Source organism: Nestor notabilis, unplaced genomic scaffold (assembly GCF_000696875.1).
Source record: "Nestor notabilis isolate BGI_N333 unplaced genomic scaffold, ASM69687v1 scaffold31658, whole genome shotgun sequence".
Classification (NCBI taxonomy): Eukaryota; Metazoa; Chordata; class Aves; order Psittaciformes; family Psittacidae; genus Nestor; species Nestor notabilis.
This window is the reverse complement of record NW_009939235.1, coordinates 32,770-46,206: the sequence shown is the minus strand read 5'-3', so window position 1 is coordinate 46,206 and position 13,437 is coordinate 32,770. Positions and strand designations below refer to the sequence as shown.

Below are 13,437 nucleotides of genomic sequence, written 5' to 3'. Positions count from 1 at the left end.
CAACAAAACGAATCATTTTCACATAAAACATTAGATCTTATGAATTCATATTAATAGCAAGAGATTGTTAAAAGGACTAATTCTGTAGTGACGGGGGAAAAAAAAGCCATAAGCAAGTCATACATTTCTGATAGAAAAACATTACTGCTTGTTACCTTTTACATATATATTGTATATAAGCATATATAAAATCTTAATATTGTCCAGAACAGTTGGTACTAAATTAATGACTTCGTTTCCAGAAAGTCTGCCTTTCAAGATTAGCAGTTCCTTTCTAGTGAGCACGAGTCTCTTCTTAAGTCCTGTGCACTGCTAGATCCGTGCTCATGCACCAGAGTTGAAATGTGAAAGAACCAGCCAGCTGAATATAGGCTGCGCTTAGACTCGGGCACTATACCTCTATAAAGAAAGTATTTTTCATCTTTAGGAACAGAAATTCACCCTGATGATTCTGCTGACTCCTGTCTCTACCCAGACAAAACCAGACGAAGCTATTTTTTATCTATTCAATTACAAATTAATTACTTACGAGCATTACTAATTCCATTACTAACCTTAAAATTAACCCCAAAGCACTGCCAGAAAAACAAGCAAAAGAACAGTAGTATAGATTCATTATTAACAAGTATTTCCAAAACGAAAACATTTTCCATTTTAAATTAGGAGAGTGATATACCATTTAATATCAGAAATCACTACATCATTTCCAACACCTTGAATCAGTAAAATAAAATAAGCTTAAGAGTGCCATATGACATGGAAGCAAAGATGGGAAAGTATTCTACAATATGAGTGGAAGTAGCTTGTATTACAAGACACTGAAAACTGAGAATACACTAAAACAGTCTAGACACAGCTTTAACCTGTCACACAGTCTCCAGGGCTGACCCATCCCCAGTTTTGTCCAAAGGACCCACTCACACCAAGCGCAAGGACTGGCCTCTGCCAACATCATCTTAACTTGTGGGCCCTGAAGCATCCACCAGTAAACTGGGCTCTTGAAACTTGAGACTTTCAAATCCTTACTCTAACCCATACATCAAACCTAAGCTTATTCACAGCTCGGGAGTATGTGAAATCCGTGAGGACCTCCTCAGCTACCTACAACAGCTTCTGGGTGCAGTGCTGTTAATGAAAACTAAATTCAAATCGAGAGCGCACTAACCCGCTTCACAACTACTTGACTGATGAGGAGTCCAACCACGTCCACTCTGCACCGAGAGCACCCACATGAGGAATGAATTCTGAGCAGCCAGTTGGCTGTAAAGCCAGACTTATTGTATTAACTTAAGTGCACGACATGTTATTTGAAAGATGTGGAAGGTAATTAATGTGACTATTATCAATGAATCAGACATTAAAATACTAAAAGATTAAGTTTAGTTGATAACAATTCAATCTCCCTAAAATTATAAATAATAGTCAGTGTAAAGAATTTACAGATTAAAAGCTAGAGTTTTCATTAATGTCTGCAGTGATTTAAGATAGTCTCTATTTATGCCCAACACCTAAGAGATTATAGAAATAAAGGAATACAGACTTCAGCCCTGTGACTTTTATTGAATAAAAGTATCTTCACAATGCCTCTATCAGCCTAGATAAGATACAGCCTAATGTTCAGCTGAATAGTTTTAGCAAATAACTTCTGGTTCGTTTCAGAATAATCTGTTTTCCCTAAAAATTATTTCTGTAACTTTGAATTTAAACTGGCTGAACATATGGAAATAATATCTTACATAATCAAAAATGGGAGCAGCATAACAAGAGTGGATCTTGTTGTAAGTGCATCTGCTGTATGTAAACCACTCCTCTGCTCACAAAACATCAGACTTGTTGTGTCCTGATTAGATTTTTAATGTACTAGGTCAGCAAAAAAGCTGTTCCAAGTTACTTAATGAAAAGTGTCTTCTGTTTGCTGCAGACCGCTTTTGAGCCTGAGCCACGTGTGAAGAACAAGTTTTCACACACAAAGTGTGGTATCAAAGAGGTAAATTCCACATTAAAGTTGTAAAGTATGGATATAAAAAACAAAAACCCACAAACATTATATACTAAATCAAGCTAAAATATAATTTAAATACACCTTTCAAATTTATCCCTTACTCTACAATTGTCCAAAGCACCAAGTCTTTAGTTTGGATTCTTTGCCTACTATGTATCTACTCTCCATTGAAGCTGGCTTCATTTATCTGACAGGGCAAGACCCACTGACACCACCAGCTTCCATTCTGCTTTACGCCTACCACTTGAAAGTCCCTAAATCTGGGTGCCTTGGTTTTTGCTTTACTTTGTTGATTTTTATGGCTGACTAGAACCCTGAAGATGCACCTTTACGATGGGAAGATAACCCAGGCAAACCAGAGGAAGGCAGACGGATGAGACCGAGCGTAAGCTCAGTTAACAAATTTGACTACAAAATTGGGGATGGTTCAACAATTATTCCATATTCACTTACTTCAAAGTCTCTTCCAGTTTGCGAATTTTCTTCTGAGCATCCCCTCTTTCTTTATCAAGATCATTCCGGATGCCATGAATCTACCATTGGAAGGAAAACAAATACCATATTTTAGCTAAAACAAAGTCAGAGCTGAAAAAGAAGTTATTTTAAATTATAAAAACCTATTTATTTTGGATATTTCTTTTGCATGAATGTAGACAACCGTGTACATGTTCCTAAGATAATATAAAATGCAAGAATAAGGATTAACAGACATCAAGTATGAAAATACAGCCAGTAGAGCTATTTTTCTTCTCAAAATTAATATTATTCTCTAGATCAAATAAATATCAGTAATTACATGAAAAGGAACTAGATTTTCTTTAGATAAATACAGGAAAGCATATAGAAAAATGCCCAAATTAACGAGACGTATTCTTTATGGTGCAGAGTTCCTACTTACCAATTTGTGAATCCCCAATTTTATCAATTCTTACCACAATAAGAGTACCAAAAATAATGACAATAATCCACTTTAGATTAATACATACTCAAACATTAACTGAGTTAACTCTAAGAAAAGTAATACTTTGAGGATAAGTGGTTTACTACTAACGAACTCCTGACCAGTGAAATCAAACAAGAGTGATGGAATCATTATACAAAGCTTTTAATTCTGTGTAGTCAGAAGCATAGAGTATAGTTGTCCAATGAAAAAACAAATGCAGAGATTCTCTGCTGTGAGCAGTTCCATGTAGGGGTTTACTACACAGAAGTCTCAATACTTAGTTGGTTTGAAAGAGCTTCCAAACCGATGGGCTGCCTATCAGAGAAAAGAAGGTATTGCCAAACCTGCTAAATTCTATATATGTAATGGCTGGCTCAAGAACAGCTCTCAGGAATAATGTTTCACTGTTCTTATCCTTAGCTCAATGTTTGGAAAACAAGTGGTAGATTATTTATAAAAAGCAGGTGTTTCCTTGGCTTGTAAAACCATTTAGCTTAACTGGTTCCTGATTCAGCAGATAAGGACATTCAATCAAGCAGTGACATTTAGGGTTAGTACCTAGTATTTGTTTGATGTTTAAATATCCTAGCAGGCAATAGCCACTGTAGACTAATAAAGATTATTAGATAATGGGTAGTTTCTTAAGTGAACAGATTGCACCAGAGACTTCACGACTCCTTTACTTGAGGGCAAGCTTGTTTTAGTATTTTATGGGCCAATCCATATTATTTTATGGATTTATATCCCTAAATTCTTCCCATGTATTTTTTCTCCTCCTTTCTCAAAGATTTGCTTTGGAAAACAAAGCAAAACTGATGAACAGGAGTACTGCTGCAAAGTTACCTACTAATAAAGGGTCTACTTTCTCATTTACTGACACAGGTACAACTCAGTACCTGTCCTTACTGGTGCAGTGGGATTGCTGACACGCTCTTAGCCAATGCTAAGTACCATTCTCCCAAAGGATCCTCAAGCCTCATTCAAGGTTCACATTGGACAGGCACCACTGCAGCAGGCAGCACAAATGCATCCACCTCACTGCCCAGAATTGTAAAGTTTAATAGTCTACATGTGAGCCATTTGATGGTGTTTGGACTTGGTGCCTGAAAACATTACCAGTCACTTTTAATCTGTGCTTATCTGCAGTGGAAGTGATGTATTGCAATAAACCAATGTCCACTACACTAAAATAGCTAGAAGATATCCAAATTATACTACTGTATCTTTATTTTGACCTGCAATATTATTCCAATCCTAAGCTTTTCTTGAGGCCAACCTTCATAAAAAACATGACATGTCTAAAAAGACAAATGTAGGCTAGGATCAGACCAAAACATACCTTGGAGAAGCACGGAATAAAGATATATTGGGGAAAAGGAAGTACGGAAGATCAGAGGCACACTCACAACAGCTCAGGTTAAGTTCATTATCTTTTCTCTAGCAGCAGTTAACATCAGCTGCCAACAAGTGTATACAAACAGGCCAGGATTACAGTGGCACATCTTTGGTAATGTTCTCCCAGCCTCCAGTGTTTGGCAACAGACTCCCACACTCAGAGGTGTTCTCTCTGTACTTAAAAAATTGTACTTAAAATCCTCCTTGAATTTCCCCAATTATTTTCCCAACCCATGTGCAATGCTTAGATTCCAAAATTTACTTCTTGAGGGATTTCAGAATTAAACCTTTAGCTTCTGTACACAAACAGAAATTGGAACTATGCCCAAGATGGTGTATTTTCCTGATAACATTACCTGTTTTTCAAACACACGCTCCAAGTGAAGTTTCTCCTGTTGAAGCTTGTATTCTTGATCCTGCACGGGAAGAGATGTGTATTCTAAATAAACAAATCATATTTTCCTTTCATTTCAAAGTAGTCTTTAAACACACACGTATTTGCTATTGTACAGAACAATCCATAAAAATTACAGTCACTTTATATCATCACTGAAGAATTCTGACATCCAAATTTAACCAACAGCCAAAATATCCACATGGACAACTATCTCAAAAGTCGTGATTCATGTTTTCTAAAGAGAAACAGCAACTTGCTCTCCTGAACTATTAAAATGCCATTCTGTACTACATCAACTGTGAAATGAAAGGCATAGGAGAAAAAGTAGATGCCAAACTCAAACAGGATGGATACATGATACGGATGTGGAACTCATTATCCTGAGATAGAAGGATTGATTTAGATGCCTATAGGAAGAAGGAATATTGAAGTGAACTGTTAAATGGCAACAAAAATTTAAACTATTTTGAAACTTACTTTAAAAATGTTTAAAGTTTAGGAAAAAAAAAGATATATGTAACTCTTTTATATGCTTCTCTATAATCTCTATACATGTTTATATTGGTTTAACATGGTGAAGTACAACAGTCAAAGGATTTCTGTGAAAATTCTGCTTTTACCCATACAGTGATCTCTTTCAGTCATACTTTTTAAATCAACCTTTAAGCATGATGTGACACTTTACGTATCTCTTTGAATTAAACACATAAAGATGCATTTTATCTATAAGTTCATTTTAGTGAGACCATCTAAACATTCAAATCACTTGGACAAGTAAAAAGAGCTGGTCATTCTTGAGTAAGAAATTCAGGGCTCACCCTCAGCTGTTGCTGCCTTTGATGTTCTGAATCTTGTAGCTGTTGTTTTAGTAGAGCCACACTGTGCTGCAATTCTTCAATCGCATCAGATGCCTGCAGGGATTTAACAAAAACAGGAATTTCTGTTGCATTCCTCATCAGCTTAAACAGATACATCTTTAGGGGGTTTACATCTATTTCTCAAAGGTGCCTGGAAATTGGAAAAATATGTCATATTGGGAAGAAAAACCCATGTATGAGTTCACGACTCTGGGTATGTCAATTGTGTCCCTCTGGTGAACTTAGAAATGTGAACAAAACCACTAAAAATAGACAATAGTAAAACCCTTTGGCATTAACAATTGAAACAAACAAAAATACCTTGGAAATTAAATGGAGTAAAGTATCACCAAAGCTCCCAGCATTCCAGTAAATAAATGCAAAAGGCCTCATTTGTCCTATGGCTCTGACAATTAGAAGATTTAAAACATAGGCCTTTTCTACAACCACTGAACCTGAAAATTGTATTAAATATATGCTAAATATCTACCTATGCATATTGGTAGATATCTGGAATTTCTAAAGCAGCACTAACAAGATCAGTGTATTATTTGTCCTTTATCTGAATCAGTTATGGAAACACCACCTGTATGTACATGTACACACATTAGAATTACCAACTTCAGATGATTTTTCAGTCAAATTTGGCAATGAAAAATTAAATCACAATTTCTTTTTTAAAACTTATGCACACGAATAACTCCGGGAACTGAAGAGTTCCTTGGATTTATTCATAAGCATTACATTTCTATTGAAGAGACCACTTCAACAACATTTTCATGCCTGTTACACGTGGAAGCATACCTTAGCTGCAGAGAGAGCATGTTCCTGCTTTATAAAATTTATATCAACATCATATTTACTTTGTAGTTGCTGAATGTTCTTCTCGTATTCCTGTATAATATGGTCCTTGTCTTTCTGAAGTGAGCTGTGCCTACAAGTGGTAAGCAAACAGAATATGGAAATTGCTTTCATATTTTGCCATTTTACCTGCTCAGTATCAATTCTACAGAGTATGCAAGTCTGCCTGCACCACGTGCTCGCTGTAGCAGAATGAAACACTTATAAATAATGGAAGGATAACATCCTCCTTATAGTGGTCACTTGGGTTGGTTCCCAAATAAGTTTTACATCAATTAATACAATGTAAAACCAGCAGCAGCTAATGAATTACCTTGCTTTCACGTCCTGAAGTTCAGAGCACACCACCTGGTAACGCTGTTCTGCATCAGCCTTTTCTTGAGATAATTTCTGACGTTGTAAATTACTGTTTTCAGCCTCAACAGTCAACTGCTGGACACGAGCCTCCAGTTCTTTGACAGTCTGGTTCTAAAAGAGTAGGTTGAGAAAACACCAGAATCAATCAGGGCGTGCTCCTGTTGTTATTCAGTAGCCTAAAGCAACAAGGCTCTTTGGTGGTCCAGAGACACAAAGAGTTACAATAGCAAAAGTGTCATCAATCATGACCGTAAATTCTATGTTGCATATAAACAAATAAATCTTCAAAATATGGAGGTCTGCTCCTCCCTGCAGAGTAACAAGTCTTCTCCCCTGAGCAAAACAACATGTGCAATTGCTTTCTAAATTCCTAATCTGTTAAAATGAGAGACACAACAGATATGTCTAAGGAGAACCGCAGTGGGTGCACGTAAAGCATTTTTAGACCTTCCATTAACCAAAGAGTGTGTTATCACCACACACCCTAGTACAACGTGCATGAGGGAAGGAGTATTTGAGGAAAAATCTATATATATATAAGATTTTATTGACCATTATGGTGATGAGCAGCTATAAAAGTCAGCTAGAAAACATATTAAACAGCATCAAGTGAAATCTGCAGCTCTTGCATGCTGAAATATTTTCTAGAGTACTTTTACCACCGTTGTATATTTATAGATATGAAGATATATACATACTAAATTTCTAAACTAAAACAAGGAGCAGTGCACTTAGGTTCCTAAGGAACGATAGGTTTTAAACAACTGCCTTTTATGTGCACACTTTGGAACAACCACATCCAAGGATGTAAACTAAAAGATACTGGAACACCTGCTATGGATTTGGAGGACATAAGAAGGTTATAACACAAATGCTGCATTAACAGTGCAAATGCCATCTAGCTATGTTTGAAATCAGTTAACAAATATTAACTATATCCACTGATCATCTTGTAAGGTAAGTGTATCTTCTCCATTTTATTACTGGAAAAGGCACACAGAGAAGGCAAGTGTTGTGCACAGGAACATAGCAAATCTGTACCCAGACTGCGAGTGCATTCCTCAAGTGTCTGCTCGTTTACCTTTCCCTAATCTACTTCTCCCCATCATTTGTTTAATTACAGCGATTTCCTTATGACAAATTACAAACATCTATCAAAAGATGTATGTCTTTCATTTTGTAATATAAATAATTCCAAAATGAGCAGAACGAGGACAGCACATGTAGCATGAGACTACTCTACCACTTCCCATTCTTCCTTAAATTTATGTTAATAACCATGGACTCCAGAGGCTGGAGTCAAAAAACAAGACACAGCTGCCCTTCCAGGATGTATGTATCATAGTTATTTTTATACCAACAAAGGTCCAAAGATGAGGGAAGTGGAAGAGTGTTCTCCTTCTCTGTTAAAGTAAGATCAAAACTCTAACATCTGCCATCTCGAGCCAGTGCCCCAACTGTCACAGGACTGTTAAAGGAGCCTGGACTAATGCAAGAACCTCAAACAGTGAAGAACCTGAACTTCACCAACTGGCTTAAGATACTTCAGAAACAGCGGAGCCAAGTTCTCCCTCAGTGCAAAGCCAGCTGCATGGTATGGGGGGGTTTTGGCTGGGATTTTTTGTGGGTTGGGGGCTTCTTTTGTTTATTTGGGGGGTAGGGTTTTGTTCATGGGGGTTTGGGGTTTTTTTTAAAGAACAGATACAAAAAAAGAAACGAAGGTCACTTAACATATCACCAAACATCAAAATTCCTTCCCAGCTCCCCATCCCTCAAGGAAATTAATACTTGTTCAATGCACAACCCCCTACTTATCAGTTCTATGGTATTAAATGGTTCAGCCAATTTCAGTTGCTAACAGCACTGGCATTCTTGACAACGTGAAACTCTGAACAAGGAAACTCTGAAATACCAACAAACCCACCAAAAATCAGGAGACAGAAAGAGAAGAGAGAAAAAAAGAAAACTAATTTCCAGTGACAGACTCGTCTTTCATCTTAAGCCCTGCCTTGAACTCTACCTTGTTTAATTATTAAATCAGAAGCTGCTCAGCAAGATCTGTCTAGTTTTGATGGTTCTTAAATTCAATCCTGCTGACAGACTGTGTCCATTTTCCCTCTGTATTTACTGTTACCTATGACATGATCTGAATGCTAATTTTTAAATTCAACGTTCATTAATAAAGGAATAAATTTTGTTTGACATTGTCTTTTCACTCATCCCATTTTCTTCCTACCTCATCCTGATAAAAAGTACAGGATGTTTTCTTGAGGATACTTGTTAATTTTTTGCCTTTGTACATCATTTACAGAGGAGGCACAAAACCCTGCTTACATGTTTCTAATTATTCCAGGAAAGAAATGCAATAAATTAGAATAATGCAATAATTATTAACATATGTTTTATTTGCTCTTTAATCTAACAGAAGCATTTGATCACTCGGGGAGGAGGTGAGTAAGTAAGAAGTCACATCTACCTATGAAAACAGATGCAGTATAGACACCCTTTTTTATAGTCTACAACGCTACAGAGACAAAAGCTTTGCTAACTTGAATCAAAACCAATGAGAAATACTAATCCTTCAGTACAAACACGTATCTGAGCAGTATTCACTGAAGGGCTGTACTTCAGTGAGTTTTACCTGGGACAAAAGTCCTTGGTTGGACTGGCTGCCAGGACACTGTCCTCTCCCAAGAGAGAACAACTGCACTGCACCATCAAAAACACTTCTCAGCCCAAGAGTACCTACATACTTGAATACTGCACGAGATACTTACTATTGTGACATATTTTACAAGTAACTTACAGTTGACTTTATCTGTTCCAAATAATCTTCCTCCATTTTGTCCAGACGAGTGTTGGTGTCCTCCAGCAGCTCCTGCATATCTTCTGTGTGCTTCTTCCGAATATTAAACTTCTCCTTTTCCATTTCAGCCACAGCATTATGAAGCTGCATCACAAAGATGTTAGGAAATGAGTGCTATATAAAACTAGCATTTGTAAGTATATTATTATAGCACATAAATAGAGTAACTGAGAAGCAGAGGCCGCACTTCCAACCTCTATGACAAAACGAGATCATGGTCTCACTAAATAGGTCTACTATGACTCTATACAGCAGCAATTTAGGAGTATAAGCAAGTCATAGAATCGTAGAATAGTCTGGGTTGGAAGGCACCTTCAAAGGTCACCTTGTCCAACCTCCCTGCAATGAGCAGGGACACGTTCAACTAGATCAGGTTGCCCAGAACCTGGGCATAGAGAGCATAACCTAATCCAGACAGAATGCTAAAACACATACGTATTTTTGCCACTCTGATACACTATTTGCTTACATATTTTAAACTGAGCACCAGTGAGTGTTGCACAAAATTAACGACTTTCTCTTACAGAAAAACTAATACTCTCTCCAGAGACTTACACTGGTGGTTTATCTGCCTCTCAATTTGTAAGAAGCTGAAGAGCCCTGAACATCTACTTGTCTAATAAAAGGATTATCTGTGTCATTACTAACACTTGATTTACATCCTAAACACCAGTGGCCTCTCTTTCTAGCTAAGCAGCCTCAAATCTAAGTTCTCTATCTAAACAATAGTAAAGAATAATGTCATGTGAAATTAGCATACAAAACTTGTCTGGTGCTTTGGTTCTGTAACAGCCATTGTGTATTTCTCAAGTTTCTAACACATCCATTTCATGGCTGAAGGAAAAAACTGCAATATAGAATACAAAAGCATCTTTCTAAATGCACTGCCAAAGTCAGGTTAATTTGCACACATATAAGGGTTTCTATTCAACATATAGAGAAGCAGAAAGTTACTCATTACCCTGCCTACTGCCAGACCAAAGGATTTTTATCATGCAGAATTCTGGAGGTCTCTGTGAATCTGGACCATGATTTAAATGGACTTCAACAGTGTGCAGGAACTTAACATAGAAGTTTTCATCCATAAACTCACAGGAGTTTTCTATTCTATGATTGTATAATTCTATGATTCATCCAAAAGATAAGAATGCTGATAAATTACGGTAAGTGTCACGTATATACTGTGGGGTTCAGAAGCTTTGTTGAATTTGAGATCCTTTCAAAAATAATCTGGGAAAATAAATAAACAAACTTTTCATCTCCAGGTGCATGAGCTAGAAACAAACCCAAAAATCCTGGGAATGTCTCTACCTCCTGTACACCAACCAGACTACAATAATATCTGCATTATTGTCAGCAACATCTATTCAAACAGCTTGCATCTATTCAAACAAAAAAATATACAGAAGGAAGTAATTATAAAGTTATTAAAATACTGTACTGTTAGTTTTACTGTATTTCCATCACAATTCCCACTATCCACTTTTTTCCATTAGATACATGCTTCGATTTCACTCCTATAATTCCATGAAGTTAATATTAGCATTTTAATTTGCCCTCTTGTTTGCACACTGGCATCACTGACGACAACTACAGCTGGAGGAACAGCACTTGCCAGGTAACTGCAACAAGGGGGTGACCTGGGGCTGAAAGTAATGCTCCTCTAAAACAAGAAAACCCCATCTAATGCTGAAGCCTCAAGGACTTAAGCACAAAGGACAAGATTTATGACATAGCTCTTACAAGACAAGAATTAAAACCAACATCACTTCCACACACAGAGCTGCAAAACTCCATCTATGAAGGGAGGTGGTTTTACCCTTTTTGTGACCCTTCCTCTCCTCAGAGGGACAAGAAAGAAAATACCAACAGTAATCTGGAGAAAGGTGAAGCTGTCTCACAATAAAGATGCTTTTCCCTCTGCTTTGCTGCTGCCTTGAGTGTAACATTAAATAAAAACACATTGAAGAATTCATGACCCATTGCAAAAAGAAGAGTTCAAAGGAAGCACCGTGGCAGCAGGTAGCAGCAGGTTTACCGAGATTAAAATTCCATGTCAGGTCAACCAGAAACAAACACTTCCCTAATACATCCCGAGACTTGCCAAGAGGGCCAGATGAACCCCAGGAACAGAGTGCCCAGCTGCAGGGTGCAGGGGCGTGAGCATCAGCAAAGAGTCTGGCAAGATTACTCCAGCAAAAACAACAAAATCAGCAGAAGAAAACAGTCCAAAAAGTAACATATTCCTTATAGTTCATTTTTTGAAGGAACAAAATGCATTATCCCACATACACACTGTAGGAGTCTTTCAAAGAAAGCAAGTTATTCCTTACCCTTTTCTCCCATTCATTGTTCAAAGACTCATTGCTTTGCTCACACATCTTCTTTAACTCTACAATCTGCTTCTCTTTCGCTTCCCTGATGACTTGTGACTCACGAAGAAGGGTCTGAACTGTCAACAATGGGAAAATAAAACAACCATTCAAGACATACCTTTGGGATTTGCCAGTATTGGCAACAGATGCGACCAGAATATATCAATTTTCCAATTGACCTGGCTTTCTGATGGTTTTTTGCCTCTAAGAAATACTTAATGCACGTGCTTCTTCAAGACTTAGCACTTAGATTCTGTGCCACTAAAAAAATACAAAGTGTTCCCCCTTCTCTACTTACAAAATATTTCATAGTGAGTTTTCCTTACTGAAGTAGTAAATATACATTGACAAAATGCTGTGTAACCTAAAGAAAACAAGCATTTTTTAGCCTGAGTTTACATGCACCCTTAGGAGAAAAGGTTCTCATAAAGGTTGAATGCCCAAGATAAACAAGGAAATTAAGTTCCCCAATTTAAATTACAAGTGATTGCACCAAGAATTCACAGTCTGGCAAATTTGTGGAAAACAACATATTATCCACTTTTCCATAGTCACTGATGATTTTCACTCTCTGACATGAGTGTAGGTGGCTCGAATACAACCTGTTACAGCTGAATGCAACCAACAGAAGCACCAGATCCCTTCTTGGACAATTTACTTTGACAAGGAGCAGGAAACAATATACATGGAACTCACTTTCTTTTAGTACGTAGATTGCCAAACTTGTGGATTATTTTACATTGTGGTTTAGTCCATAGTGTAAATGGACTCCAAGGAATTCTAAAAGAAAATAACATTCAAAAACTGCTGACAAGCCACGCTCAGGCCAAGTTTGTGCTTATGACATATTCAAGACTACTACTCATGTTCGAACACTTGCTGTAATAGTCCTAAATAAATAATACGTTGTGGTTTGATTAAAATGTACTGAATGTATAAATAAATTAACCTTGACCAGAGATTCCAGAAAGTTTCAAGTAAGTGGTCAAAATACTTGGGAATCATCAAAGAAACTTTTTCTGGCGACGCTCATGAAACCTGTGAGTATGAAACACAACAGCACCACGCTGCCTCTTGGAAAAGTTGGTTTGGAGACTGGACAGCAAAGACAACCAGATAAACCTCTAAAAAAATCTAAAGGAAAGAGGTCAAGACCTGCAAAGGAAGAGAAAAGGGACATCTGCACCTGGAAAGAACATGTAAGCCCATAGCCACAAGAAGGATGCAGCGCAATACAACCATGCAGAAAACCACCACCACGAAGATAAAAAGCACCTTTGGTCTCCAGCTTTCTAATAGTCTCCTCAGCTTCACTTTGTTTGGTTTTGTAGAAGGACTTCAAGGCCTCGATTTCATCATTCTTTCTATCCAAAATCTGTAGGGA

The 13,437-nt window shown here is 37.3% G+C and overlaps 1 protein-coding gene across 1 annotated transcript in view; it reads right to left on the bottom strand.

The window, feature by feature from the left end:
• The window catches only part of LOC104409782 (centrosomal protein of 112 kDa-like), a gene marked incomplete at its 3' end in the record, with an annotated part of 57,118 nt that overhangs the window by 11,529 nt on the left and 32,152 nt on the right, over positions 1 to 13,437 (bottom strand). The window contains exons 9-16 of the mRNA XM_010019751.1: positions 13,329 to 13,428; positions 12,012 to 12,130; positions 9,619 to 9,762; positions 6,769 to 6,923; positions 6,399 to 6,528; positions 5,556 to 5,648; positions 4,697 to 4,756; positions 2,456 to 2,535 (exon numbers count right to left, since the gene is read on the bottom strand). Of these exons, the coding sequence (XP_010018053.1) occupies positions 2,456 to 2,535; positions 4,697 to 4,756; positions 5,556 to 5,648; positions 6,399 to 6,528; positions 6,769 to 6,923; positions 9,619 to 9,762; positions 12,012 to 12,130; positions 13,329 to 13,428 (881 nt within the window). The remainder of the gene's footprint in view (positions 1 to 2,455; positions 2,536 to 4,696; positions 4,757 to 5,555; positions 5,649 to 6,398; positions 6,529 to 6,768; positions 6,924 to 9,618; positions 9,763 to 12,011; positions 12,131 to 13,328; positions 13,429 to 13,437) is intronic.